This window comes from Entelurus aequoreus, linkage group LG03 (assembly GCF_033978785.1).
Source record: "Entelurus aequoreus isolate RoL-2023_Sb linkage group LG03, RoL_Eaeq_v1.1, whole genome shotgun sequence".
Lineage (NCBI taxonomy): Eukaryota > Metazoa > Chordata > Actinopteri > Syngnathiformes > Syngnathidae > Entelurus > Entelurus aequoreus.
The window spans coordinates 73,398,710-73,426,607 of NC_084733.1; the positions used below are offsets into that span (position 1 = coordinate 73,398,710).

At 39.5% G+C, this 27,898-nt stretch overlaps 1 protein-coding gene across 1 annotated transcript; it reads right to left on the reverse strand.

Annotated features, from left to right (window-relative positions):
• Window positions 1–140: 140 nt before the first annotated feature.
• On the reverse strand, window positions 141–27,656 carry ireb2 (iron-responsive element binding protein 2). The gene is made up of 22 exons (XM_062042718.1): window positions 27,525–27,656; window positions 18,146–18,232; window positions 17,901–18,066; window positions 17,678–17,815; window positions 16,016–16,246; window positions 15,875–15,944; window positions 13,052–13,235; window positions 11,597–11,736; window positions 11,343–11,514; window positions 10,703–10,803; window positions 10,519–10,635; window positions 10,295–10,454; window positions 8,030–8,165; window positions 6,792–6,876; window positions 6,556–6,712; window positions 6,361–6,485; window positions 6,184–6,288; window positions 5,950–6,092; window positions 5,022–5,169; window positions 4,827–4,949; window positions 4,577–4,762; window positions 141–795 (listed from the first exon to the last, which is right to left on the reverse strand). The coding sequence occupies exons 1-22, from the start codon at window positions 27,547–27,549 to the stop codon at window positions 685–687; spliced, it is 2,910 nt and encodes a 969-aa protein (XP_061898702.1). The 5' UTR covers window positions 27,550–27,656; the 3' UTR covers window positions 141–684.
• Window positions 27,657–27,898: the final 242 nt, after the last annotated feature.

The following is a 27,898-nucleotide window of genomic DNA, read 5'->3' on the forward strand; positions in this document are numbered from 1 at the left end:
TTAAATTCCTGCCAATGTCTTTATTTGCCACGTTACTGAATAGAAAGCGCCCAGACGGAACTGAATCGCGTACGAAGACATGTCACCAATGTGCACTGTGTGATGAAAAATGACCTTTTGAAAAATCAAATCAATAAAAGTTGCACTGTTTACACTTGGAAGACCTCACTGTCCTGTGTCTTTTATTTCTGCCAATGTAACAGTAGCATCATTTCTGCTTGTATGTTTCATGTTCAGGGCAACAAGGCCAATCAGCAGCAGTGTTGATCTTATTTCCAATCATTTAAAAAAAACAAAAAAAACTTTGGCTTCGGGGCCAGTTTGAGACGTAGTTGCGTATGTTGCACTTTTGGAAAAAATGTCAAGAGTGCATGAAGTCTTTCTGTTGTTGGCTGATGCAGGACGCTCAGGGGATAAGACACTTTTGCATAAGACAGCAAAACGTTTGGCTAAAGTCATAATTCCATTGTTTACATTGACAAATATGGACAAACCTACCTCAGCACCATCTTAGCTTATTCTTGGCAGGACTTGACAGCCTGCCCTTTGAGGGATTAAAAGAGTCAGCAAAGATCAAAGGAAGTCTCCTGGTCCCCCCGGTGAGGATGTCTGGTGACCGTCCCGCCAATTAGACCACGGCTCTGTTGACAAACGGACATTTTGCACTCATCTTGGCAGGCGAGTTCAGAGCATTGTCCTTGCAACGTATCTCAGCAGGCCCCCGTGTTGGAAGACGGTGACTTCCAAGTCGCTGTCAAACTGTGCGGTGACTTCAAAAGACTTTCCTTGACTAGTCTGGAAGACAAAGAGCATAACCATGTGCTTTATTGATGAGTGTTCATACACTTGATAAACCACCCTTTCTGTGAGGATCTTTTGACTTGTGAGGACATTTGCCTGGTCCTCACAACTACAGAAGTAAAATATTTGTTTTACTTTGTGTGTTTTGCATTCTGAAGTGAGGTTGCAACTAGGGATGTCCGATAAATGTTTTAAAATGTAATATCGGAAATTATTGGTATCGTTTTTTTTATTATCGGTATCGTTTTTTTTTTTGTTTGTTTGTTTTTTTTATTAAATCAACATAAAAAAACACAAGATACACTTACTCGTGCACCAACCCCAAAAAAACTCCTTCCCCCATTTACACTCATTCACACAAAAGAGTTGTTTCTTTCTGTTATTAATATTCTGGTTCCTACATTATATATCAATACAGTCTGCAAGGGATACAGTCCGTAAGCACACATGATTGTGCGTGATGCTGGTCCACTAATAGTACTAACCTTTAACAGTTAATTTTACTCATTTTCATTCATTACTAGTTTCTATGTAACTGTTTTTATATTGTTTTACTTTCTTTATTATTCAAGAAAATGTTTTTAATGTAGTTATCTTATTTTATAAATTTCTTAAAAAAGTACCTTATCTTCACCATACCTGGTTGTCCAAATTAGGCATAATAATGTGTTAATTCCACGACTGTATATATCGGTTGATATCGGTATCGGTAATTAAAGAGTTGGACAATATCGGAATATCGGATATGGGCAAAAAGCCATTATCGGACATCCCTAGTTGCAACTCTTTACTCCCATCTAGGGCTAGATATATATTTTTTCATCATTCTAGCTATAGTGGAAAGGGGGGCCCTCACAACCTACTAACCAAACGTGGGTCCACACAAAGTAGGCAAGACATGTATGTGTGTGTGTGTGTGTGTGTGTGTGTGTGTGTGTGTGTGTGTGTGTGTGTGTGTGTGTGTGTGTGTGTGTGTGAGAGAGATCTGGCAACGCTTACTTAATGGGGACATCGCTCTGTTTACACAAGTCACCTTTAGGGGACCTCTGACAAGAAAGGAACAAAAAAACAGGTCCCCTAAAGGGAAACCTTTTTAAATGATAGTCAGATCCATTCTGAAGATGCCTAGGTGATGTTTAAGCTTTGGCCCATAAAACATGTTTACTGGTTAGTTAGAGTGTGAGACATTTGCACAGCAGCCCCCTCATCGGGCTGTAGCTGGTACATTTAAGTGGTGAAACTTCCTACAAGAGGACAGCTGTAGTGCTGTATTCTGAGGATCATGTCATTTTTAATTTATTTATTTTGAATTATTTTTTTAAATGAATTTATTCATCAATCCAACAAAACAATACCATAACAATGCAATCCAATTCCAAAACCAAACCCAACCCAGCAACATTCAGAATAGCAGTAAATAGAGCAATTGAGGACACACAAACATGACACGGAACAATCTAAAAGTAGTGAAACAAAAATGAATATTATCAACAACAGTATCAAAATTAGTAACAATTTCAAAATAGCAGTGATTAAAAATCCCTCATTGATATTATCATTAAAAACATTAATAAAAAAAATTAAAAATGAACAATAGTGTCACAGTGGCTTACACTTGCATCGCATCTCATAAGCTTGACAACACATTGTGTCCAATATTTTCCACAAAGATATAAATAAATGATAAATGGGTTATACTTGTATAGCGCTTTTCTACCTTCAAGGTACTCAAAACGCTTTGACAGTATTTCCACATTCACCCATTCACACACTGATGGCGGGAGCTGCCATGCAAGGCGCTAACCAGCACCCATCAGGAGCAAGGGTGAAGTGTCTTGCCCAAGGACACAACGGACGTGACTAGGATGGTAGAAGATGGGGATTGAACCCCAGTAACCAGCAACCCTCCAACTCTACCAACTTCGCCACGCCGTCCAATAAGTCATATTTTGGTTAATTTAATAGTTAAAACAAATGTAAATAATGGATGCCATATTCCAATATATGACTCATTATCTAAACTAAATGCAGTTTTCTCTACTGATATCATCTCCATAGCTTGTGTGTACCAGTCAGTATAAGTTGGACTATCAACATTTATCAATTTTTTTTTTTATATTACCCCTTTTGTTATTATGCATATTGAAAGAAATGCATTTTTACTCTTTTATGACACGTTTATTTAATTTGAACTTTTTTAAAAATTTTTTAAATTTTATAAATGGTCCTCAGTAGCCACGTACAAATTTGTGTGAATTATGCAAAATTATTTAAATTTGGTCCCCATGAACCATATGAACTCTTTTTCCCTAGGGTCCCCAGTAAGAATGATCAGCACATTACTTCATCAATCTAGAGCAGACCTGGGCATTCTGCGGCCCGCGGGCCGCATCCGGCCCTTTGTGCGTCCCTGTCCGGCCCGCGTGAGGCCAATTATAAATTACAAAATAAATTTAAAAAAGTATCTATGTCGAGTGTGCAATACAACGGTGCTGCTTTTGTTTTGAAAATCGTTATTTGTATTACTTCCGTGTGGACGTATGCGTGTGCGTGATTGTGAGTGAATGTGAACAGCTGCAATTACAAAATAAAGTTGAAAAAACATCTATGTCGTGCACGCAATACAACTGTGCTGCTTTTATTTTGAAAAGTATTATTTATGGGCGTGTGTCCGTGTGTAACCTGCGAGTGAAGGTGCACATGCAGCGACAAGTGATGCACGGTTTACACCCGAGACGCTAAAAAGAGAAAAGTTGATGAGGAATGGCGTGTTTTCAACAACACATGAACTGCAAAGCAACGTCCCCTCTAAGATGCGTGCCTGCGCAATTGCGCACTGCTCAAGCGTCCGCTGCGCGCAGCAAGTATATGCCGCGCCCCAAATCAAAACCCATCTGAATTCTAAACAAAATAAACATATTTATTCTATGGAATTTTGCAATGCAACTTTGAGTGACAGTGACAACAAGCGGCCCTAATGGTGTTCGTCAACACCGTTCAATTGAACACCGTTCAATTATTGTAACGTCTATCGAGATGCTTCGAGGACAGGAATTATATCAATCACTTTATTGAGCAAAACTGTTTATATTCGGACATAACCACACCAAAAACATGAGTAAAACACTTCTATCTCGAAAAACTAGTCATTTTCTGCCGTACAAACCAGGCCAAAACCAACTTGTCATCTGCCACCAAGACGCATAGCACTAAACCACTGGTGCGTTTATGGCCACACAAAAAGTCGGACAACTCAAACACCACACAAAGTTACACTATGACTCCTCAGTCATACGTGTGCTTATTTTACTGTCATTTATTATTAATGTTAATTTATTTATATTAGTCATGGAATGCTGTTACACACACTATGTTGAAGTATTACTATTATTATTAATTATTATTATTATTATTATTATTATTATTATTTATCTTACGGTATATATCAAAAATAATATTGAGCAAAATTTAATTGAAATATTGTTGATGTGGCCCTCCAGCAGTGCTTGGGTAGCTCATGCGGCCCCCGGTAAAAATTAATTGCCCACCCCTGATCTAGAGATTTAAAGACATGTATGAGCTAACTGGGCAGTGGCCATTTTACCTATTTTTTTTTTTATGCCTCCACAACCTGTAGAAAGGGTGTTCCCCACAAGTGATGATCAAAAACTTGGTCCCCATTCCAAATGATAACCAGTATGTGTGTGTGTGTGTGTGTGTGTGTGTGTGTGTGTGTGTGTGTGTGTGTGTGTGTGTGTGTGTGTGTGTGTCCTGCCTTAACGGTGAGCTGCTGCCTGGCACAGAGGCGCTCTGGCAGGCTAATGCTGAACCTCTCCTTGCCACTCAGCTCCAATGTGTCGGCATTGTGCTCGGGTGCGAACTGCAGCGGCATGATGCCCATCCCCACCAGCTGGTTCTTGTGGAGCTTCTCGAAGCTCTCTGCGATGACCGCGCGGACGCCCTGTTGGCCGACAAGACACATCGAGTACTTCAACCCATTAAGCGGCCAGCAAGTGAAGCTTTACCAGCAGGTATGGTCCTTTAGCCACCCAGTCCCTGGAGTTCCCGGAGCCGTAGTCTTTGCCGGCGAGGATGACGAGTGGGACGCCGTCTCTCTGGTAGCGCTCGGCGGCCTCGAAGACGTCCAGCTGTGTGCACAAACAGGAAGTTGGCGCAGCGTGCTTGGTGAGAGTTGCTGCTGTGTGTCCGCGTGCGCTCACAGTCTGGCCTGAAGGAATGTGGACCGTCTTGGGGCCCGCTTTGCCCACCAGTCTGTTTTGGAGCTTGATGCTGGCGAACGTCCCTCTGGTCATCACGGCGTCGTTTCCTCGCCGAGCGCCGTACGAGTTAAACTCCCGAGGAGTCAGGCTGTGTGGGAATAGTCGACATGAACACCTCGGTTAACTACTGAGTTCTAGCCTCATGGCCCATGTATAACACACTCACAAATTTATCTAAAAAAAATAAAAATAACACAGGAGGCTTCGCTACACATCTTAATATAGGGCCTATCTACAGCAGAGATGCTCAATCGCTCGCTTTTCTTGGCGTCATGAACATGTACTGTGACCCGCCACATAGCCAGATGAGCCTGTCTTGTGCGAATCGGATCGTGTGGTGCCCAAAGATTCCCACCCGAGTGTTGTTAAACAATAATAGATAGAATAGAATAGAATGGACTTTATTGTCATTATATTTGCATATAATGAGATTAAGGACTCCAATTTAAGGTGCGGTAGTGGGAACAAATATGGGATAAAAATAAATTACACAAGAAGTAAAGATAAAACTAAGAATTGAAATAAACAGACTACTATCCAATAAAAATAATAAGCAATCCTCTACAATACACAAAATACTGAACAATTTACAGAACAAGACAAGAGTACCGGAGTGATAACAATCAGTGTCGGATGTATTGCACTCGAAGGGTAATATTGCACAGTAGGGTATTAGGGTAGGATATTGTATAGGGGTGAATTATTTATTATAAGTTAGAGTTCAAGATGGTGACAGCTCTGGGAAAGAAGCTGTCTCTGGCTCTGATGCACCTGTAGCGCCTGCCCGATGGTAGCAGGTCGAACAGGTGGAAGCCAGGGTGTGTGCTGTCATAAGAATAACAATGGTACAATAGGCTGGTAAACGCACCGTTTGCTGAGCAGGTATTTGGCAGCGGCGCTGACCCTGGCGATGCTGCCTGCTGGCGAGATGTGGTCCGTAGTCACCTTGTCGCCGAGGAACAATAAGGCGTGGGCGTTGTCTATTGACTGAGGGGGCGGGACTTCTTTACTCTTAAGACAAAACAAAAGCAGAGGTGAAACGACATTCGTGATTTTTATTTATTTATTTACATGTTTTTGTGATTGTACAGCAAACGCTTACTAGTTTGCTGAAGAAAGACGGCGAGCGGATGTACGTGGACTTGGTGTCCCAGGGAAAGATGACTGACTCGGGACATTCGATGTTGCTCCAAAACGTGTTCTCTTTCTGGAATGAGGCAAAAAGAAGAGCTTAAAAATGTCATCCTTTTAACTTGAACAGCAGCAAATGCTCCCTCACCTCCATCCTTTCTTTGAGCTCCTTGAAGATTGAGGAGATGACGGTGTCCTCTTCCATCTCTCGGACCTCTTCTCTGGACGGCCAGATGTCGCGAAGGTACAGCTCCTTCCCGTCTGATGTCAAACCTCGGGGTGGGGGACAAAAAATTTGCGTCATACAAAACATTTAAGAGGACTCCCCTCAGGTGTCGCTTACCGAGAGGCTCTTTCTCAAAGTCGATGCCCACGGTGCCTGCAATAGCATAGGCCACCACCAGGGGCGGCGAGGCCAGGTAGTTGGCTCGTACACAGTCACAAAGACGGCCTTCAAAGTGCCTGTTGCCCGATAGGATGCCGCACGTCACCAAGTCCCCCTAGTACAGGAGACGCCGTTTAAGAAAAGCTGTCTTTAACTTCTATGTAATCAAATATATAAAAAAATAAATACAATACCTGCTTGATTGCATCCACCACGGTTTCTGGTAACGGCGCAATGTTCCCTACACAGGTGGCACAACCGTAGCCGATCACCTCAAAGCTGAGGGGGCAACATATTAGTTATAGTGGTATTATACTCCTAGTGGACATTGATGTTACTGCACTACACAATCTTAAAGGGGCAGAGTACTTTTTTGGATTCTTATCTATCATTCACAATCCTTAGGTGAGACAACCACACATGTTTTATTTTCTTATGCATTCTAACTCATAAATAAACTCTGGGAACAATGGAGCCAACGGGAGTTGCTCTAATCCGCCTATAAAGCACTCAAAAAACCCCTCCATCATTGATTTATATACGGTACACGGTGTAAGTACATACATGTTATGTAGTAACAGGCATGTTCATAATAACATGTAATATTTACGTATTTTGCTCATTTTAAGCATACGGCGGTATATTAATTTTGTTGACGAATCACAACGTCCGCTTTTCCTTTCAACAACAAAAAGTCAGCATCATGCAGGAGTATTGCTAAGTGCAAGAAATACCAACTTCGAACATAATAAAACAACCACTTACTGTACAATGTCTGCTCTCACTGGAATGCCAACTGATAACATTTTCATATCTTCCCATTTAGATGAAGAATTAATCATAAACATAAACTTTTTTTTTTTTAAAGTGCCACAAACAAGCGTCTTTTTGTGTATTTCTAACCATCTTTGGGTCTAAGTTGAATGTCAAAGTTGACCAACTTCTGTTTATGGCCACAACCTTCTTCTATCCAGGTGAGAGGCATGATTTATAATCTACAATTAACTTTCACCAACTCAGAGGCGATGCAGCAGCTCACCAGCTCAATATGTCAATATAGCAGCATAAACTGGTTAGCTCTCTGTGATCCCGGCGCCGCTAAAAATAGTTTGTCTGCGTTAGCTCTTATGATAACAACATCGCTAACACGTGGTGAATATTCAGGTCATAAGATGTACATGGAGTATAGTTGTGGTTTTTTAATGTTTTTTTAGAGGGCTTTACAGGCGGGATAGTGTACTCCAATGAGCCGCTCTGTTAGCCACCTCCTACTTGACTTAAAATGCATAAAAAAAGAAAAACGTGCATGAGTTGACACAGCAGGAAACATCGCCATTAGGGTTGAAGGGGATGACATAGTGACTATACAGACGCATAATCCGGTCTTTACACTTAATTTCGACACAAAACATTTATTTTTGACCACTCCTACCCCAGCTGGTTGAAATACGGCAGGACACCGCTGGCGTTGAGATAGTGCGTGACCATGCCACTTCCAGGCGCCAGGCTTGTGCGGATATACGGCTTGACCATAAGCCCCGCCTCCACAGCCTTCTTGGCTAGCAGACCTGTCAAGAGTGCAGAAAACATAACGTGGCATGTAGCATCTTTAAAACACCATGTTACACTTACACATGCACAACCATTTGGCCATTTGAGCCAATAATGGGCCTGAAGACATAACATTCGTGGAAAATGTGCAATAACAATAAATGTCACATGGAAAAAACAAGGGGCTCGAAATATGAACTATTCAGCAAAACAACAACCAATTAACAGCAGCAGATAGTGGAGCAAAACACATCTACATTAGCAATTAAAAGTTTGAATATTGTCAGTATGTTTGCATGCACTGAAGGAAAATCAAATGATTGCATAAATTGGCTTGTCATCATAACATAAAAACCGGAAGAAGACGCCCAGGGAAAGGTGAATGTTTACACCAACCAAAATACAAAATAAAAGTTACAGAAGCTGAAATAAGTCACTATTTTTAAACTATATGACTAAATAAAAAGGTACCAGTTTACACACTTTTAATACGTGATGTCACGCGAGCACTCCCAGTGAAAAGAAACTCATAAAGCTGCCCTACTTTAACGCTAAAACGTGTTTGTATACACAATGGAATTAAACAGAGTACAAATAATGTGTGTGTTTTGTTCGTGATAAGTATACAACAACAAATAGCGGTATAGTAGATCAAATGAAAGTCTGTCACATTCATTAAAAAACATTCACAAGCAACATCCTTGTGCATATTTTATGTAGTGATGTAAGAATTAACTGTTCATTCACAACAATTTACACAACTTCATCGACATGTAAACCAGTAATTAAAAATAATGAAATGCAATATTAGGCTGTCTTTGGCTAAGGATTTTACTTGTTGATGGGTAGAAAATGGATGGATGGATGAATTTGATTCGTTACATTTTGCCCATAGTCGAATCTATGGCGTTATTTTTTTAAGAGAGAAAAAAACTGATTGGGATGATAATAGTGTATTCTGACTGGTCTCTGGGTGTCACGTGATGTAGAGGTGATTCTTTTAGATACTTATAAAAGAAATGCTGTCGTTTATTAAAGTGGACAAAACAGATCTTATATGCAACATTTTCACTTCAATTTCCACTAATAAACACAGTAGAGATTGCATTTTTTAGTTAGGCCCTCGGGTCTGGTGCTGCGCCGATAAGACATCAAACTTGACTAAATAGAGGAAGTAAAAGTCTTTAAAATTCTGTATGTGAACTTGCGGAAGGATCATTACATTTATTAGCAAAAAGAGCGCGTGTGTGCACACACCCTGTCCAATTTCCGTATTTTCACCGGTGCCTACGACGGGAATCAGCCAGCCATAGGTGGCACAAAGAGCTTTGTATCTGACTGCGGCGCGACCCAATTATCCTGGTCCCCTTATAGAAACATCTTATGCGGAGGGAGAAGAAAGGGTTTTAGTGCCTGCGAGTTTGATAGTCCAAGCAGACTCCGAATCGAATCGTCAAATCTTTAACTATTTTACGACAGCCCTAATGGGTAGTTTGTATTTAATAGTCAAAGTAATACACCACAGTATCAACCTTTTTCTATGTCCCTGATGATCACAATAACTACAAAAACCAAGGCGGATGTCATTTAAACACATTTGACAGTACCAACAACACCAAATAACAGTAGAAAGTTACAGTTATCCGTTAGAACCGAAAGTTCCTGCTATTGACAGTTACTCACTAGCTTTATGTGAATTAATTAGCATGTAGCACTTTCTTCCTCTACTGACATTCCCACAAACTAAACAAGCTGCAATGACCACAATGCCCCCCTAGTGTAAAAAAGGCACAAAGTGTATGGTCTAAAGTCGAATTAGGGATAGAGCATGTAAACTGGGACTCCACATAAACGTGTGAGCATAGAACAAACCAAACTATTGGAAAAAACCTGACTAATTTAATCTAATTTAGTGCATGGAACTGTACTATCTTTCTCAAACTTTTGATTACTACTGTGCATATAACACTCTGAGTTTGTTTCAATGCCTGAATTTGACCAAAAAGTTTGGGAAAAAAACCAGGACCCAAATAAACTAATGGCAAAAGGCAGCTTGGCAACAGGTGTTCTCCCTGGCCCTTCGGTCACTATTTGGGGTCCAGAGGTTACGTTAGTCTATTTCAATTGTAAATTAAAACCCTCTTACCTGCCGTCAGCATTACAGAGGGGTTGCAGTTGTTGGTGCAGCTGATCACAGCGGCGATGACCAACGAGCCGTGGGCGAGTTGGTACTCCTGGCCCCCGTGCAGGAAGGGAACCTGGATGTGCTGCTTGTCCTTGGAGATATTGAAGCCTTTAGGCCCCACCTGAAGAGAAAGCAGAGGTACACAGTCATGTTCTCCCCTTATCAGAATGGGAGGAGATAAATACCTTTTCATCCAGACAACTCTGAAATCCTTCTTTCATGCTGCAGACGGCCATGCGGTCCTGCGGCCTCTTGGGCCCGCTGACGTACGGCACCATGGAGCTCATGTTGATTTCAATCACCTGTGCAGAAGTAAAGTTTAACCTTAATGGCACAGAAAAGTCGCTTTCAAATTTATGTTTACACTACCTCAGAAAACTGGGGGTCTTCTGCGGGGTCCTCATACGTTCTGAATAGCTTTACAGCCTTCAGATAGGACTCCAGTAACTCAAGCTTTTTCTGGGAAAAGTCTGCAACAAAATTGATGACACAATATTAATTTAGAGCAAAAGGTGTGAGAGTATGCATGGTCCGATACTTCATTTTGATGGACGATATATTACCTTACATGTTATTGCCGATGAATGATATCATCGTCAGCATTATTCTGCACTTAAATTAATCACTAATGTGATTATAATTGCTTGTGTTCCGACAAGTGATTTTTTTCCCGGAAGTGAAAACCAGTGGTGGTCAACCAAGCTCGGTCTGTTGTACAGCAAGTAGGGCGCACACTATTTGAATAAAGAAGGGGTCTATATATTACTGCAAAAAGCAGATATAAGCAAAAAATATAACTATGCAATGGTTGATCTCTATACTTTATCAACAAAAAGATTGGTTGAGTGATAAAGGATTATTCGATGCATAGAGTGAACCCTCTTTGAAAGCGAGACTAATAAACCCACATACGGAGATGACAATTTGAGCTCATTTTAATTTATCAATAAATTTATTGATTTATAGACCCAGTGAGAGTATAAATAGTAAAAGATGATGGAATACTTACGCGTCTTTTTAAAGTGCTGAATGGTGACCCTGTCCACGGGGAAGAAGCTGACGGTGGCGTTGTACTCAGGGCACATGTTGGCGATGGTGGTTCTGTCGGGGGCTGAGAGCTGTGACACGCCAGGACCGAAAAACTCCACAAACTTCCCAGCGATGCCGGCTTGACGCAAGTGCTGCACACACACCAGCAAACAATACAGGATGAGACACGTGTATCGCTATGACAACCAACAGGAAAGCGGGAGCCGTGGCGACCTTCGTGATGCCGAGGACCACGTCTATGGAGGTGGTCAGGGGGTTGATGGAGCCCACAAGTTTGCAGCCCACCACTTGGGGGAGCGTCAGAGACACTGGCTGGCCCAACATCACCGCTTCTGACTCGATTCCGCCCACACCTGGCAGGGAAGGAAGCGCCGCCATTAATCAACTGCGAAGAGTGGGCTTTTATTAGAGAGAATAATCTCCAAATACACAGTCACAATAATCAAAAATATAAAATAGGTATTATTTTAAAGTGTTTCCAGACATTATAAAACTTAATTCAAATGCCTTTTACAAAATTATATGATTCATAATATAATTGTCGTATCATCAAAGTAAGATAACGAGTATCCCACCTTCTACCTTCCTAGTCACGTCCGTTGTGTCCTTGGGCAAGACACTTCACCCTTTGCCTCTGATGGCTGCTGGTTAGCGCCTTGCATGGCAGCTCCCGCCATCAGTGTGTGAATGTGTGTGTGAATGGGTAAATGTGGAAATAGTGTCAAAGCGCTTTGAGTACCTTGAAGGTAGAAAAGCGCTATACAAGTATAACCCATTTATCATTTATTTATCCATCCATCCATCCATCCATTTTCTACTGCTTGTCCCGTTCTGGGTTGCAGGGGTGCTGGAGTCTAATCATCAAGAAAAATGTATTTGTACATATCAGAATTGTATTTTTTTTAATTAACAAATCAACATTTTTATTCCAATGTCTACCAATTAATAACAAAAATGGCAATCGTATAATTATAGGTAATTATATGAAATGTTATCACAATATTGAAACATTATTGTTAATACAGTAAAGTATGACAATATAAAAATATGAAATAATAATTAGGGTTTTAACGTGTTTCCAGATATTACCATACCTAATTAAAATATATATTACACTATTATATGATTTATAATATAACTTTATATCATCATAGTGCAATAATTTACCAGTATTATCAAGAAAATGTCATTTGTACAAATTAATTATGATAGTCAGGCATCAGTACCATCATAAAAAACATTTTAAAAACCTTAATTTGTTATCCCATTGGCTACCAATTAATAACAAAAATTGCAATAATATAGTAACATTTTAAATAATATATAAAGGTAAATATATTAAATGTTATCACAATATGGAAACATTATTAGTGATATAGTACAGTAGGACAGTATAAAAATATGAAATAAGTATGATGTTAACGCGTTTACAGACATGATCATGCTGAATTACTATAAATATGATTCATGATATAAATATAGTACCATTATAGTACAAATCAATTATAATTAAAAGGTTTTATCTCTGTCTACCAATTAATAAAAAAACGTCAATTGTATATTAATAATTTGAGATAATATATATACAGTATATACACACACACACAGGTAAATATATAAAATATTACAGTTTGACAAAATGATCAGAAGAAAGTTTTTGTTTTTTACCCCAGCCCAAGATGCCTAGGCCATTGATCATTGTGGTGTGAGAGTCTGTGCCCAACACGCTGTCGGGGTAAATCAAACCTCCGCGGACCTGGATGACTCGGGAAAGATACTCCAAATTGACTTGGTGTACAGCGCCGACGTCAGGAGGAACAACATTGACATTTTTGAAGGCTTTAGAGCACCACTGTGGGAAAAAAAAAACACAGACATATGTTATGTAAGATGGGATGGGTACATCTTACACTTGAACAGATACTGGATCAATTCTCTGTACCTGGGAATCGATACCAGTACTCAACGTTACCAATTTTCTGTTTTTTTGTGTGCGTGTTCATGTGGTTATAAATGTTAATTTGTTTAATAATACAATCTAATCTATTGTTATGTAATATTTAACAGTGAGCTGATAACTGTGCTTTACAGTTATGTCGTGTTTTCTTACACTTTTGAATCACAATTATACATTTGCCGTAGTCCGGAAGCAGTCTTTGCTATTAAGTTGAATGTGCAAGTATTGTCTTTTGTTTAGTCCGACAAGTGTTTATACTGAGAGTATTGTACTTATTACATACTAGCTGTTTGATTGTAACATGCATCTTAGTTATAGTTTTCATTAACAAATTTGGAGGTGTTGGAGTCGCCTAATCAATAGCATGTATACGCGTGGCGAAGTTGATAGAGTGGCTGTGCCAGCAATCGGAGTGTTGCTGGTTACTGGGGTTCAATTCCCACCCTCTACCTTCCTAGTCATGTCTGTTGTGTCTTTGGGCAAGACACTTCACCCTTTGCCTCTGATGGCTGCTGGTTAGCGCCTTGCATGGCAGCTCCCGCCATCAGTGTGTGAATGTGTGTGTGAATGGGTAAATGTGGAAATACTGTCAAAGCGCTTTGAGTACCTTGAAGGTAGAAAAGCGCTATACAAGTATAACCCATTTATCATTATTAGCATCAAGCTAGCGCATTTTGAAAAGTGAAGCCTTATTGTTTACTCTATTAGTATGGAAAATTACAACATTAACTAGAAACAGGGCGCTCGTTTGCCCAACAAGTGTTTGAGGCAGTGCAAAGTCTGCAACCGGACGAGACGTCACTTGCAACAAAAGTATGGAAATATGGTACCATTCAACTTTACGTGAATTGGTACTCGGTGGTACCAACGAAATTTGGTAAGTAGTTATAAAAGTACCAAATTCCGTACCTATCCCTGAATGTAAGAGGAATCTAAAAACCCCGTTTCCATATGAGTTGGGAAATTGTGTTAGATGTAAATATAAACGGAATACAATGATTTGCAAATCCTTTTCAACCCACATTCAATTGAATGCACTACAAAGACAAGATATTTGATGTTCAAACTCATAAACTTTATTTATTTTTTTGCAAATAATAATTAACTTAGAATTTCATGGCTGCAACACGTACCAAAGTAGTTGGGAAAGGGCATGTTCACCACTGTGTTACATGGCCTTTCCTTTTAACAACACTCAGTAAACGTTTGGGAACTGAGGAGACACATTTTTTAAGCTTCTCAGGTGGAATTCTTTCCCATTCTTGCTTGATGTACAGCTTAAGTTGTTCAACAGTCCGGGGGTCTCCGTTGTGGTATTTTAGGCTTCATAATGCGCCACACATTTTCAATGGGAGACATGTCTGGACTACAGGCAGGCCAGTCTAGTTACTATGAAGTCATGTTGATGTAACTCTTGGCTTGGCATTGTCTTGCTGAAATAAGCAGGGGCGTCCATGGTAACGTTGCTTGGATGGCAACATATGTTGCTCCAAAACCTGTATGTACCTTTCAGCATTAATGGTGCCTTCTCAGATGTGTAAGTTACCCATGTCTTGGGCACTAATACACCCCCATACCATCACAGATGCTGGCTTTTGAACTTTGCGCCTATAACAGTCCGGATGGTTCTTTTCCTCTTTGGTCCGGAGGACACGACGTCCACAGTTCCCAAAAACAATTTGAAATGTGGACTCGTCAGACCACAGAACACTTTTCCACTTTGTATCAGTTCATCTTAGATGAGCTCAGGCCCAGCGAAGCCGACTGCGTTTCTGGGTGTTGTTGATAAACGGTTTTCGCCTTTCATAGGAGAGTTTTAACTTGCACTTACAGATGTAGCGACCAAATGTAGTTACTGACTGGCTTTCTGAAGTGTTCCTGAGCCCATGTGGTGATATCCTTTACACACTGATGTCGCTTGTTGATGCAGTACAGCCTGAGGGATTGAAGGTCACGGGCTTAGCTGCTTACGTGCAGTGATTTCTCCAGATTCTCTGAACCCTTTGATGATATTACGGACCATAGATGGTGAAATCCCTAAATTCCTTGCAATAGCTGGTTGAGAAAGGTTTTTCTTAAAATGTTCAACTATTTGCTCACGCATTTGTTGAAAAAGTGGGGACCCTCGCCCCATCCTTGTTTGTGAATGACTGAGCATTTCACGGAATCTACTTTTATACCCAATCATGGCACCCACCTGCTCCCAATTTGCCTATTCACCTGTGGGATGTTCCAAATAAGTGTTTGATGAGCATTCCTCAACTTTATCAGTATTTATTGCCACCTTTCCCAACTTCTTTGTCACGTGTTGCTGGCATCAAATTCTAAAGTTAATGATTATTTGTAAAAAAAAAAAAAATGTTTATCAGTTTGAACATCAAAAATGTTGTCCTTGTAGCATATTCAACTGAATATGGGTTGAAAATTATTTGCAAATCATTGTATTCCGTTTATATTTACATCTAACACAATTTCCCAACTCATATGGAAACAGGGTTTGTATTTTTCTGAACGGTGATATTTATAAATTGCACCTTAAAGAACTGAAGTCTTTCTTTATTCCTGATCAGCTCCATTTCTTGATTCTTCACAGCTGTTTCGGCTCTGCAAAATAAAAAAAACCCGGTTTTAATCGGTGACCCAACTGACAAGACGCCACAGTCAAGTCGGCTCACTCAGAAACTGGTTTCAGGTGGAAGGGACAGAGCAGAGGCGTGTTCTCGATCTGCTGCACCGAGGTATGAGCTGGTCCCCCCGTAGACGACGGAGGGTCACTGCAAGCCGCTTTGCTACAGGAGCCCCGCTGGCCTCCACAATGTGAAGCTCCTCTGGGAAGAGGCTTTGAGGAAGGGGGCGGACGGGAAGGGCCTTCCCCTCCACCGGGGTTAGGCGCGTTCTGTATGGCACTGTGGGCGGAATGGGAAAAATGACAAACATATACCACATTTATAGCTAAAAAGACTAAGTGTAATCCAGATAAATATGACAAATTTGCATTCATTTTTGGTTTTGCTGCCATTCCAACACATCTGAGATTGTTAAAGTTTTCTAAGATATTCTTCGTTTTATATTTTGCCTCTTCACACTTATTTTTTAAATGAAACTACATGTTGTTCTAAACAATGTCTGGGGTGCACGATAAACATCGGACTGATACGAGGCATTATGACACCAAAATAATAAATCTGATAACATTTTAAAAAACTACAATAACTGATTGAAAAACAAACAATGAGGCAATATTATCCATAGTGTGCTGTAGTTGGGTTAGTGCGAGCAAATCAAGCATTCTTTTTCGCCTGCTTGTGCTGTAAATGGCCTCTTGTAAAAGTTACCCTGAGCTAATTGTCAACAAACATGGCGTCAATCGTGTGGGAAAGAGATTGCACATGCTATTTGCTATCTTAAACTTTTATTGAAGATTGATGTTCTGCAACATTCCATGAGACGGGAAAAAAACACATCTCGCAACAAAACACATCAAATCATATCAGCCATCTGAAATGCCAGCATGGCTACAACTGTGTTTTGAAAGGCTAAAAAAAGACGCCTGCGCTGCTAAAGATGCTACCCCAATGCCAGCTGCAAAGAAAGGTGTGCACAAACTTCATTAAATCTACATTTAGAAATAATAGACATAAATAAGTTATTGTATCGGTCTTTAGAGGCAGGAAGTTATCTGTAACAGCTTAAAAACACACATATTGTGCATCTCTAATGTATTTAATTATATGGTAACTTCTATAATTTTACTTATTAGATTTTATATGGAAATGCATGGTTATACATTTTTAAATGCACCGCAATTTGGATATGGGCGATTGTAAAATGTATTTATTGTAAATAAAGTAATGCTGACAATTATAAAATTTTACTAACTGCAGCGAGCCACCTCACCGAGAGAGCCGACCAGCTCCATTATTTTAAGGCACTTTTTAAGTTCCAGTTTTACACACAATTTCATTAATTTAATAAATGTAATGGGAATTAATTCAACTGTTTCTTTTTACAAATGCACAGTTTTGAAAAGTTACAAGTGATTGATTAAAATAAATTTAAAACTGCTTCAATATACATAAATTAAAATGCATCAATAATCGATTTTTAATCGAATTGTTGCTCCTAAAGCATAATTGAATCGTTCCAAAATCTAATCACCACTAGTAAAAGACATGCGTAAGTGGATTGACACTTATTTAAACATAGTTGCTCCAAACAGTGAAGGATTGGTTTGTCAGAAGCTGATAAATAAATCAAAGAGCAGGAGATCCTTACTTATGCTGACATCTTAAGTATCAAATAATCATACCCTAAATGATGTGTGCAAGGAGACTCACCATTTGCTGAAGTCTTTCTGCAGACAGTGGTCCACAATGAGGTCTGTGGGGCATTTGGGGTTGACCAGGCTGGGGTCCACACCGTGTTTGATCAAGGCGTCCCTCATGGCGGCCAGGTCAACCATGGCAGGGATACCACTAATAGGTAAGGAAAACAGCACTGAACCCAAATCTGCAGTATTTTCACTGGGGATATTTGACCTTTTACAGGACAAATACTCACGTGAAGTCCTGCAGGAGGACCCGTGCTGGCAAGAAGGGCACCTCGGTTTTCGCTTGCTGCTGCTCCCAGTCCAAGATGCTCTCCACGTCTTTGTCTTTCACGTATAACCCATCGCAGCTTCGGATGGCCGCCTCCAACAAGACGCGGATGGACAAAGGCAGCTTGACTGAAGGGAGAAAAACACAGCTATTTAAACCCCGACAGGAAAACAATGCACAAAGTCACCATTAAGGGTCTTCACTCACCATATCTTGGATCGTTTAATTTGTGCGGATTGAAGAACTTGAGGCTTCCGTCTGATAGCCTGTCGATTAAATGGTGATACGGGTGCTCTGTGGAGTTGGAAGAAACGTATATCTTTTATCAACATCACAACAAAAGTAAGTTGTTTTTTTGCACTGTACCTGTGTTATGTAATGCTGCAATAATTATGACAGCCTCGATTTTATATCATATCTTATATTATTGACTAGGCTGAGTGATATGGACCAAAACTTTATACCATGGTATTTTTTTGTTTGAATACCGATATCCATCCATCCATTTTCTACCGTTTGTCCCGTTCAGGGTTGCGGGGGTGCTGGAGCCTATCTCAGCTGCATTCGGCCACCTCATCACAGGGCCAACACAGATAGACAGACAACATTCACACACCAGATATATACCGATTATATTATTATTATTATTATTATTATTATTATTATTATTATTATATTATATATTGAAAAAAAAAAATTCAAATTGCTTAAGATTGCCTCAGTGTTTTATGGCTAAATAACCACTGTTGAGAGCACTCAGATCATTTTTGTTGTAAGTAGTAACGTAATGTGTTGTTTATTCTTTAAAAAGTAACAAATTGGCCGTTACTATGTCAATGCAATTTTCCTTCATTTTATTATTTATATCCTTACGCTTGTCCGCGGGATAGATGGAGCTTTTACTGGCTCACTGCGGTGAAAGCCGCTGGCTGTTAAGTTTAAAGCCTCTTTTCAGCCACCCAGCCATAACACCAAAGTACCTTAGTCCGCACAGGCTATGGGTAGAGGCATTTTTAAACCAAGTTGTAGTTAAATATTTGACACACGGAGCAAGCAGCAGATAGGGGCTATCATTAGCTTCTGTGCTAGGTCGCTAACAGAAGTAAACAAAATAAACAGATGAGATTAGTGATAAAGTTGTTACAAGGAGAAATAAATGTTCTCAAGCAAATTGGTGTCTGTGTAAATAAAGCTGTAGTCGCTCACCAAAAGCCAAATACAGTCACTGACCAAAGCATTGTATCACACTCTGGAGTTGAAAAGTCGGCATACTTTTTTAAAAGTCTGATGCTCATTATTGTGCGTCAGAGAGGGGCCTCAGTAAACACACAAAGGGCTGGGGTGAGCCAAAGAGGATGCCCTGTACTTCACCCATCAGGCAGAGAGATGAGCAAATGGACGTAAAAAAGGCACCGGTATTAATATACCAGTATTAAGTATAATACCGGTATATCGCGCAGCCCTAATTATTGTAAGTACTGTAAGTATCTGAATCAGATCGTGTTCATTTTACATATCACACAATTCCTTCTAAATAAAACAAGCATTGTTTATAGACCAAATGTGTATGTCTTATAGCAGACCTGGGCAAAATGCGGTCCATTAAGATTTACAATCCGGCCGGCCGGACGTTCTACATCATTTATTTAGAGATTAACATCAAAACTGTAGCTGCCATTGTGATGTGCAGTGCTGTGTTTAAATTACCGTAAGTGTTTAACTATAGAAAATATTTCAATGGTTGAAATCTGCACTTTTGAGTGTTATACAACTTATTACGGTAGTCTACGTCACATCAGCTCAGACCAGGAACAAAGTGGAGTGGGCGAGATTTGTTTTCAGAGCAGCCGGCCCTAAACGCGCGTGTCAGGAACAGATGTGGAAGCAAATTTTTACAACAAATCTGCATAAAAGTGATAATATATTATATTGTAGGTGTTTATTACACATTGCATTCATATTTTGCTGTTTGTTACATTTTTGTTGTAAAAGATGTCTATGGAGGAGCTGGTCTGAGAAGTAAAAGAGCAGCGATGTTCATATGTTGTTAATATTCAGTCTTTTATAGTTCGTAGTTAATATTGTAAATCCTACTTTCTTTTTTTTAATTTACATTTTAGGTGCTACATTCAGTAAAAACTGTAAAATTCCATTCCATTTTGTTTAGGTGGTCTGTCATAACGTTTTTAGAACTCTATTGCACATTGTGACCTTTGGTATTAGTGTTCCTGAAAAAAAGGGACCCCAACTAGGGCTGGGCGATATATCGCGGGTTTGTCTCTGTGCGATATAGAAAATGACTATATCGTGATATTTGAGTATACGTTCTCACGCAGTTGCTTTTAGCTGCAGGGCATTAAAATGCATGTGTTTCTCACTCTTTCCTGTCTCTCCTTCTCACAGAGACTTTAAAACAAGCGCACTTTCTTACATACGTCACATACTGTCACGTGAGCAACGTCACACGCTCCCGCGGAGCAGACAGGTAGCGACGTGGTAACGTTAGCTGTGATGCTAACAGCTAACGGTGTGGTTTGAGTGGTAATACGAGAGAAAGAAGGTGCGAATCTGGCAACAAATGGAGGAATAATTAATTCCCAAGAAAAACAGCAGGGAGTCCATCGTCTGACGGTGGTTTGGCTTCAAGCGGGAATATGTCTTTACATGTCAACATCTCCGTTCTGTGCCACACCAACTAAATGCCGAAGCAACTATTTCCACATCAACACCGTAGGACATATACTATTTGATATGCAGCTCATTTTTGACATGAATGTTTGTGCCACTGCTTAAAGACCTACTGAAATGAGAATTTCTTATTCAAACGGAGATAGCAGATCCATTCTATGTGTCGCACTTGATCATTTCGCGATATTGCCATATTTTTGCTGAAAGGATTTAGTAGAGAACATCGACGATAAAGTTCGCAACTTTTGGTCGCTGATAAAAAAAGCCTTGCCTGTACCGGAAGTAGCGTGACGTCACAGGTTGAAGAGCTCCTCACATCTGCACATTGTTTTCAATCATGGACGCCAGCAGCGTCAGAGATTCGGACCGAGAAAGCGACGATTACCCCATTAATTTGAGCGAGGATGAAAGATTCGTGGATGAGGAAAGTGAAAGTGAAGGATTAGAGGGCAGTGAGCGATTCAGATAGGGAAGATGCTGTGAGAGGCGGGTGGGACCTGATATTCAGCTGGGAATGACTAAAACAGTAAATAAACACAAGACATATATATACTCTATTAGCCACAACACAACCAGACTTATATTTAATATGCCACAAATTAAACGCGCATAACAAACACCTCCCCCCTCCCGTCCATATAACCCGCCAATACAACTCAAACACCCCCACAACATACTCAATCCCACAGCCCAAAGTACCGTTCACTTCCGCAAAGTTCATACAGCACATATATTTCCCCAAAGTTACGTACCATGCACATAGCGGCACGCACGGACGGACAAGCGATCAAATATTTGGAAGAAAGCTGCGTACTCACGGTAGCGCGTCTGCTATCCAACTCAAAGTCCTCCTGGTTGTGTTGTTGTAGCCAGCCGCTAATACACCGATCCCACCTACAGCTTTCTTCTTTGCTGTCTTCATTGTCCGTTAGACAAATTGCAAAAGATTCACTAACACAGATGTCCAGAACACTGTGGAATTTTGCAATGAAAACAGAGCTGTTTGTATTGGGACACAATGGTGTCCCAATACTTCCGCTCAATCCGTGACGTCACGCGCAAACGTCATCATACCGAGACGTTTTCAGCCGGATATTTCCCGGGAAATTTAAAATTGCACTTTATAAGTTAACCCGGCCGTATTGGCATGTGTTGCATTGTTACGATTTCATCATTGATATATAAACTATCAGACTGCGTGGTCGGTAGTAGTGGGTTTCAGTAGGCCTTTAATAACTGTTTAATAAATACACTTTTGCTAAATTGACTTAGTTGTCTCTGCATGAAAGTTTAAAATGAGCATATACAGTGGGGCAAAAAAGTATTTAGTCAGCCACCCATTGATTGTCAATGGGTGGCTGACTAAGTACTTTTTTGCCCCACTGTATTAATGCAGTATGAACAAGACTGTTTTAATGTACACACATAGAATCATCATACTGCTGTAGGGATGATACTCGAAACCGGTTTTCCCGGTTGTTCGATAAGAAAAGAACCGAGTCCTCGGACTCTAATCCCTTTTTGAGAACCGGTACCCGTTATCGAGACCACTATAGTAAAGAAAATAGTTGGTTCTTTATTCGAATCCCTCGGAACGAATCCCGTCCCGACCAGAAATGCTCCGTGGGACATCACAAGAATTGGCGTCACGTAGCTCAGTCATTAGGCGCAGATAGCGAAAGCAGGAAAAAATGGACGGGAAACAGCGCTCAAAGGTGTAATAAAGTTCAAAACAAAAGGTATAATCCAATGAATAACTTTACTGAGAGATTTGAGCAGGGTACAAACACATGAACACTTTTACGACCAACCGGAAACATAGCAACCAGGCTAGCAACGCACCTAGTTTACGGCAGCTGTCGCAACGTTCTTGAAGCAACCGCAGCACATACATATATATACAACATATATCTCCCTTTTTTTAACTTTTGTTTTTCTGTCCTTGTAAACAAAACAAAATCACACTGTATATGTGTTGTCTGTCTAATTATAAATAATGCAGACGAGGCGTGTTGGCTGAGTTCTTGACGTTTACTTTCACGGGTGACGACATGCAAGACTTTTCGGGGCTACCGCGCATGCTCGTCACTCCCGTTGCATGTTGGGTAGTGTAGTTGTTATATTCCCTAGCTCAGTGGTTCTCAACCTTTTTTCAGTGATGTACCCCCTGTGAAACATTTTTTAATTCAAGTACCCCCTAATCAGAGCAAAGCATTTTTGGTTGAAAAAAATATATAAAGAAGTAAAATACAGCACTATGTCATCAGTTTCTGATTTATTAAATTGTATAACACTGCAAAATATTGCTCAATTGTAGTGGTCTTTCTTGAACTATTTGGAAAAATAGATCGGTTTTTATTTATATTTACAAAGGATTTTTGAATTGTTGCTATTTTTAGAATATTTAAAAAAAATCTCACGTACCCCTTGGCATACCTTCAAGTACCCCCAGGGGTACGCGTACTCCCATTTGAGAACCACTGCCCTAGCTCATCACATCTTCCCCCTTCCTGTTAACTCAATAAAGTGTATTTCTTTTTTTAGCTTTAACTTTTCATTTTTTAGCATTGTAACCACATTTGCAAACAACTTTTCTCTTCATAGAATTTTCTTTCAATAAAGAAATAAAGTGCAAAAATGTCAAGCATCATAACAAACAGTTATGTCAAATAGCAGCAGAGCTGTATTATTTTCAGTTTTGTGCCCAAGGGACTGATTTTATTTAACACTATATTATTATTTATACACCTATGGTGATCACAGAGACAGGTTGTTTTCGTGTTACTGTATATATTTGTTTTTATGAAAAATCCCACTTAATATACTTTGGGTAACAACAGTCAATATTTATTTATTTTATTTTTTTAGGGGGGTAACAGTCAATATTTATTTATTTTTTAGATTAAATTGTTTTCTAATATAATAAAAGTGAGCTTTTGTTAAACCAAATATTGTGTGTTTTTTTCCATATACAACAACCTATCTGGACTCGATAAGAGAATCGATAAGGAATCGGTTCGATAAGAGGATTCGATAATAGACTCGAACTCGATAATTTCTTATCAAACATCATCCCTATACTGCTGTGATTATATGTATCAAGTGTTCATTCAAGGCTAAGGCAAAATATCGAGATATATATTGTGTATCGCGATATGGCCTAAAAATATTGAGATATTAAAAAAAGGCCAAATCGCCCAGCCCTAACCCCAACACACATACTGTACAACTAAACGTGTACATGTCATTTATACACACATACACATCCCCCCCCCCCCCACACACACATTTTCTCTCTCAATGTGGCCCCCGAGTCAAAATGTTTGCCCAGCTCTGTCTTATAGACACCTTAAAACTGATCCAATAGTCTCCCCGTTTCAATGTATTTTTGAAGCCCTGAACATGCACAAAAAGTCCCCAAATGATGTAAGTGTGTCAGGTGTGGCGAAAATGTTTATATTTTGGGGGTCCTGAAAACAAATGATCACAATTGGCTTTTTAGCGGCACCTTTAAAATTAGTAAAAATCAGCCCCTGCCACTAGTTTCACGTATCGACACGGGACACACGTAAAAGTCTCAAGAACCCATATCCGAAAACAAACAGGAAGTCAGCCATCAAGGTTTCCGTCTGCCATTTTTAAGCCAAAAACAGGGGTCCTACTTTTAAAAAATCCTCCTGGGGACTGATTGCGTTGTGGTTAAAATGACAGACACTAGACAGATAGGCGATGATATATTGCGAAGGAATTTTGCCAACGCCATAAGATGTGTGTGTAGCATGGTGCCAAACTTGTATCTGACAGTTCGCCACAAAACGTTAAAAACTCGGCTCCAGAAATTCTAATCTTTATCGAAATTGTTAGACATTATGACAATGACACCTGACCGTTGGCTGTGTGCGTTGGATGGCGCCAAACTTTGATCTGATGGCTTGCCACAAAACACGGAATGTTAATAACTTAGGCTCCACAAAAAAGTAGCTACAGTTGAGTGATTCAAGGAAAATCACACTAAAAATATTTAAATATTAATAAACAACCTTTTTTGTCATGAAATGATAGGTAGCGGATAAATGCAGAGGATTTTTTACATGAGATAAAATATAGAACAAGAAAGTCCTGTAGTCTTTTTGGCAAGTCTTACTCTAAGGTCTCAGCAAGACATCACGCTGAAACGCTTGAGAGCAGTTTACAATGAAACAGACACTGTACAAGGAAATAGTCCCACAGTATAAAAAAACAAAAGTGTGCATTTTTTGAGGCCACAGCACAAAACTGGTTGAGTTTGATTTGAAGATAATAAAATCATACAAAAGCCTGTCATGCAAAAGCCTGGGTGGGAAGTTATTTAGTTTGTTTAACACAACATCAGAACATAACTGAAAGTAGACTTGTCAAAAATCATTAATGTAGGGTGTGTATGAGAAGCAAAACATTGCAAGGCATAGACTACTTTATGTATCTTTACAATAAACATGTTACCGATCTTCATAACTTATAACTACAACTTATATTGACAAGCAACACAATGTTGTGTTAGAAATTTGGAGAAACAACTACAAAAGTACACTTCATTCACTACCGTGTTACAAAAGAAGTCAATCAGGGGACGGCGTGGCAAAGTTGGGAGAGTGGCCGTGCCAGCAATCTGAGGGTTACTGGTTCAATCCCCACCTTCTACCATCCTAGTCACGTCCGTTGTGTCCTTGAGCAAGACACTTCACCCTTGCTCCTGATGGGCCTGGTTAGCGCCGTGCATGGCAGCTCCCGCCATCAGTGTGTGAATGTGTGTGTGTGAATGGGTGAATGTGAAAATAGTGTCAAAGCGCTTTGAGTTCCTTAAAAAAGGTAGAAAAGCGCTATACAAGTATAACCCTTTTACCATTTCGCATAATACATAATGTTGGATATCGAGAACATACAGACCTTTTTATTAATTAAATCAAAAATACTGATATTCATAGATGTGGTGCAACTGCAAACAGCTATAATTGGGCACAATGCAAATTATAACCTGCTACCCAAGAATGTACAACAGTTCTCAACAAAAGAGGAGAAATCCAAACCCTCGGGGAAAATTGAACCTAAAATATTTGTATGCACGCAAAACACTTAAAACATTTAGCACAACAGTATGTGTAGCTAAATTATGTAATGGATTAAGCAAAAAAGTCAAACAATGTACTAATATGATCTAGTTGAAGAAAATGTTCAATCTCAAAGTGTTTACAAAGTACAAGGAAGAGGAATGCTGATAAAAAAAAATATTGAACCTGATGGATGAATAACACAATCTATCACAAATTCAGAAATTTAAGTGAACCATACAGGAATTTCTATCTCTTCATGTGAAGTGTATTGATATTTATTCATTTAATCATTAATTTATTGTTGTTGTGGTAAAGATTGAAAAAGGAAGTGAACAATCGTGTTACAAATTATTTATAGGCAGAAAAGAGGTAGGATTAAATAAGATCTGCTTCTTCCTACACCTTTTCGGACATGTTGGAGTGTGAAACTGTAGAGATTAGGGCTGTGAATCTTTGGGTGTCCCACGATTCGATTCAATGTCGATTCTTGGGGTCACGATTCGATTCAAAACCGATTATTTTTTTTCAATTCAACACGATTCTCGATTCAAAAACGATTTTCCCCCGATTCAAAACGATTCTCTATTCATTCAATACATAGGATTTCAGCAGGATCTACTCCTGTCTGCTGACATGCAAGCAGAGTAGTAGATTTTTGTAAAACGCTTTCATAATTGTAAAGGACAATGTTTTATCAACTGATTGCAATAATGTAAATTTGTTTTAACTATAGATGAACCAAAAATATGACTTATTTTATCTTTGTGAAAATATTGGACACAGTGTGTTGTCAAGCTTATGAGATGCGATGCAAGTGTAAGTCACTGTGACACTATTGTTCTTTTTATTTTTATTTTTTTATAAATGTCTAATGATAATGTCAATGAGGGATTTTAATCACTGCTATGTTGAAACTGTAACTAATATTGATACTGTTGTTGATAATATTCATTTTTGTTTCACTACTTTTGGTTTGTTCTGTGTCGTGTTTGTGTCTCCTCTCAATTGCTCTGTTTATTGCAGTTCTGAGTGTTGCTGGGTCGGGTTTGGTTTTGGAATTGGATTGCATTGTTATGGTATTGCTGTGTACTGTTTTGTTGGATTGATACATTTTTTAATAAAGGACAAAAATAAATAAATAAAAATAAATAAATAAATCGATTTTTTCAATATGAGAATCGATTCTGAATTGCACAATGTGAGAATCGTGATTCGAATTCCAATCGATTTTTCCCACACCCCTAGTAAACATTCTGTGTACATGTTCAAAACACATATGTTTTTTAATTTATTTTCATTACTCGTTTGTTGTCTTGTTTCCCCCCCTCTTTATAAAAATGTCAGAAATGAATACTCGCAATACAATATTAAGAAACAGCACTAGAGTATATTATGAACCCCCATTGAGAGGACACAGTAGAAGGCGACACAAGCTAGCTTGAGAGTGCTAACCTTATCATGAAGCCCACTCGCTAACTACTTATCACTCCGCTGCTGCTCTAACAACTGACGGTAAAGATAAAGACATTAAAATGTTTAACGCAAATTAATATAACATGTAATGGATAAGTAACTGGTTAGAGGCAACTGGCTCAATTTGAACGCTAAGCCAAGCGGTCTAGTCGAGTAGTGTTAGCTTCATTATGTCCCGGTGCTTGACATCGGACATTGAAATATCATGAAACAAAGGCCGTCGCTCGTTTTAAAACAGAATGGTGACTGTGGCCAGGAACCCGTGTGTCTGACAGATAACAGTCGGGGGACATGACAACAAGCGCGTAAGTATAAAGAAGAAGACTCCTCTTTACCTTTGCCTGTGGAAGCGAGCGCCATGATGACTTATGGAATCAACACGACTCATCCGAGCGAGCACAACGGCGACACCTGACAGACCAATCAGAAGGCAGAGCGCCGCAGCCACGCCCACCAAGTAAACTACGCCTTCACTGTAAAAGCACTGCTGGAAGCGGCGCCCTTTTAAAATAAAAGCATAACATTGTTTTGTTTGACTAAATATCAATCAATCAATCAATACAGAGCAAACACAGTATGGATGAGAAAGGGACAGTATATAGTATATGTAATTCACCTATACAACAAAGGCTTATATAGTGGAAGATAGATAGATAGATAGATAGATAGATAGATAGATAGATAGATAGATAGATAGATAGATAGATAG

What these genes read in the sequence shown, in the direction of transcription:
- ireb2 (XM_062042718.1), bottom strand. Translation starts at nt 27,549, where the DNA reads ATGGCGCTCGCTTCCACAGGCAAAG. An exon ending in CAGAAAGACTTCAGCAAATG is followed by an intron (nt 16,247 to 17,677) that starts GTGAGTCTCCTT and finishes TTCCGCCCACAG; the next exon opens with TGCCATACAGAACGCGCCTA. An exon ending in AAGACCCCCAGTTTTCTGAG is followed by an intron (nt 10,636 to 10,702) that starts GTAGTGTAAACA and finishes ACTTCTGCACAG; the next exon opens with GTGATTGAAATCAACATGAG.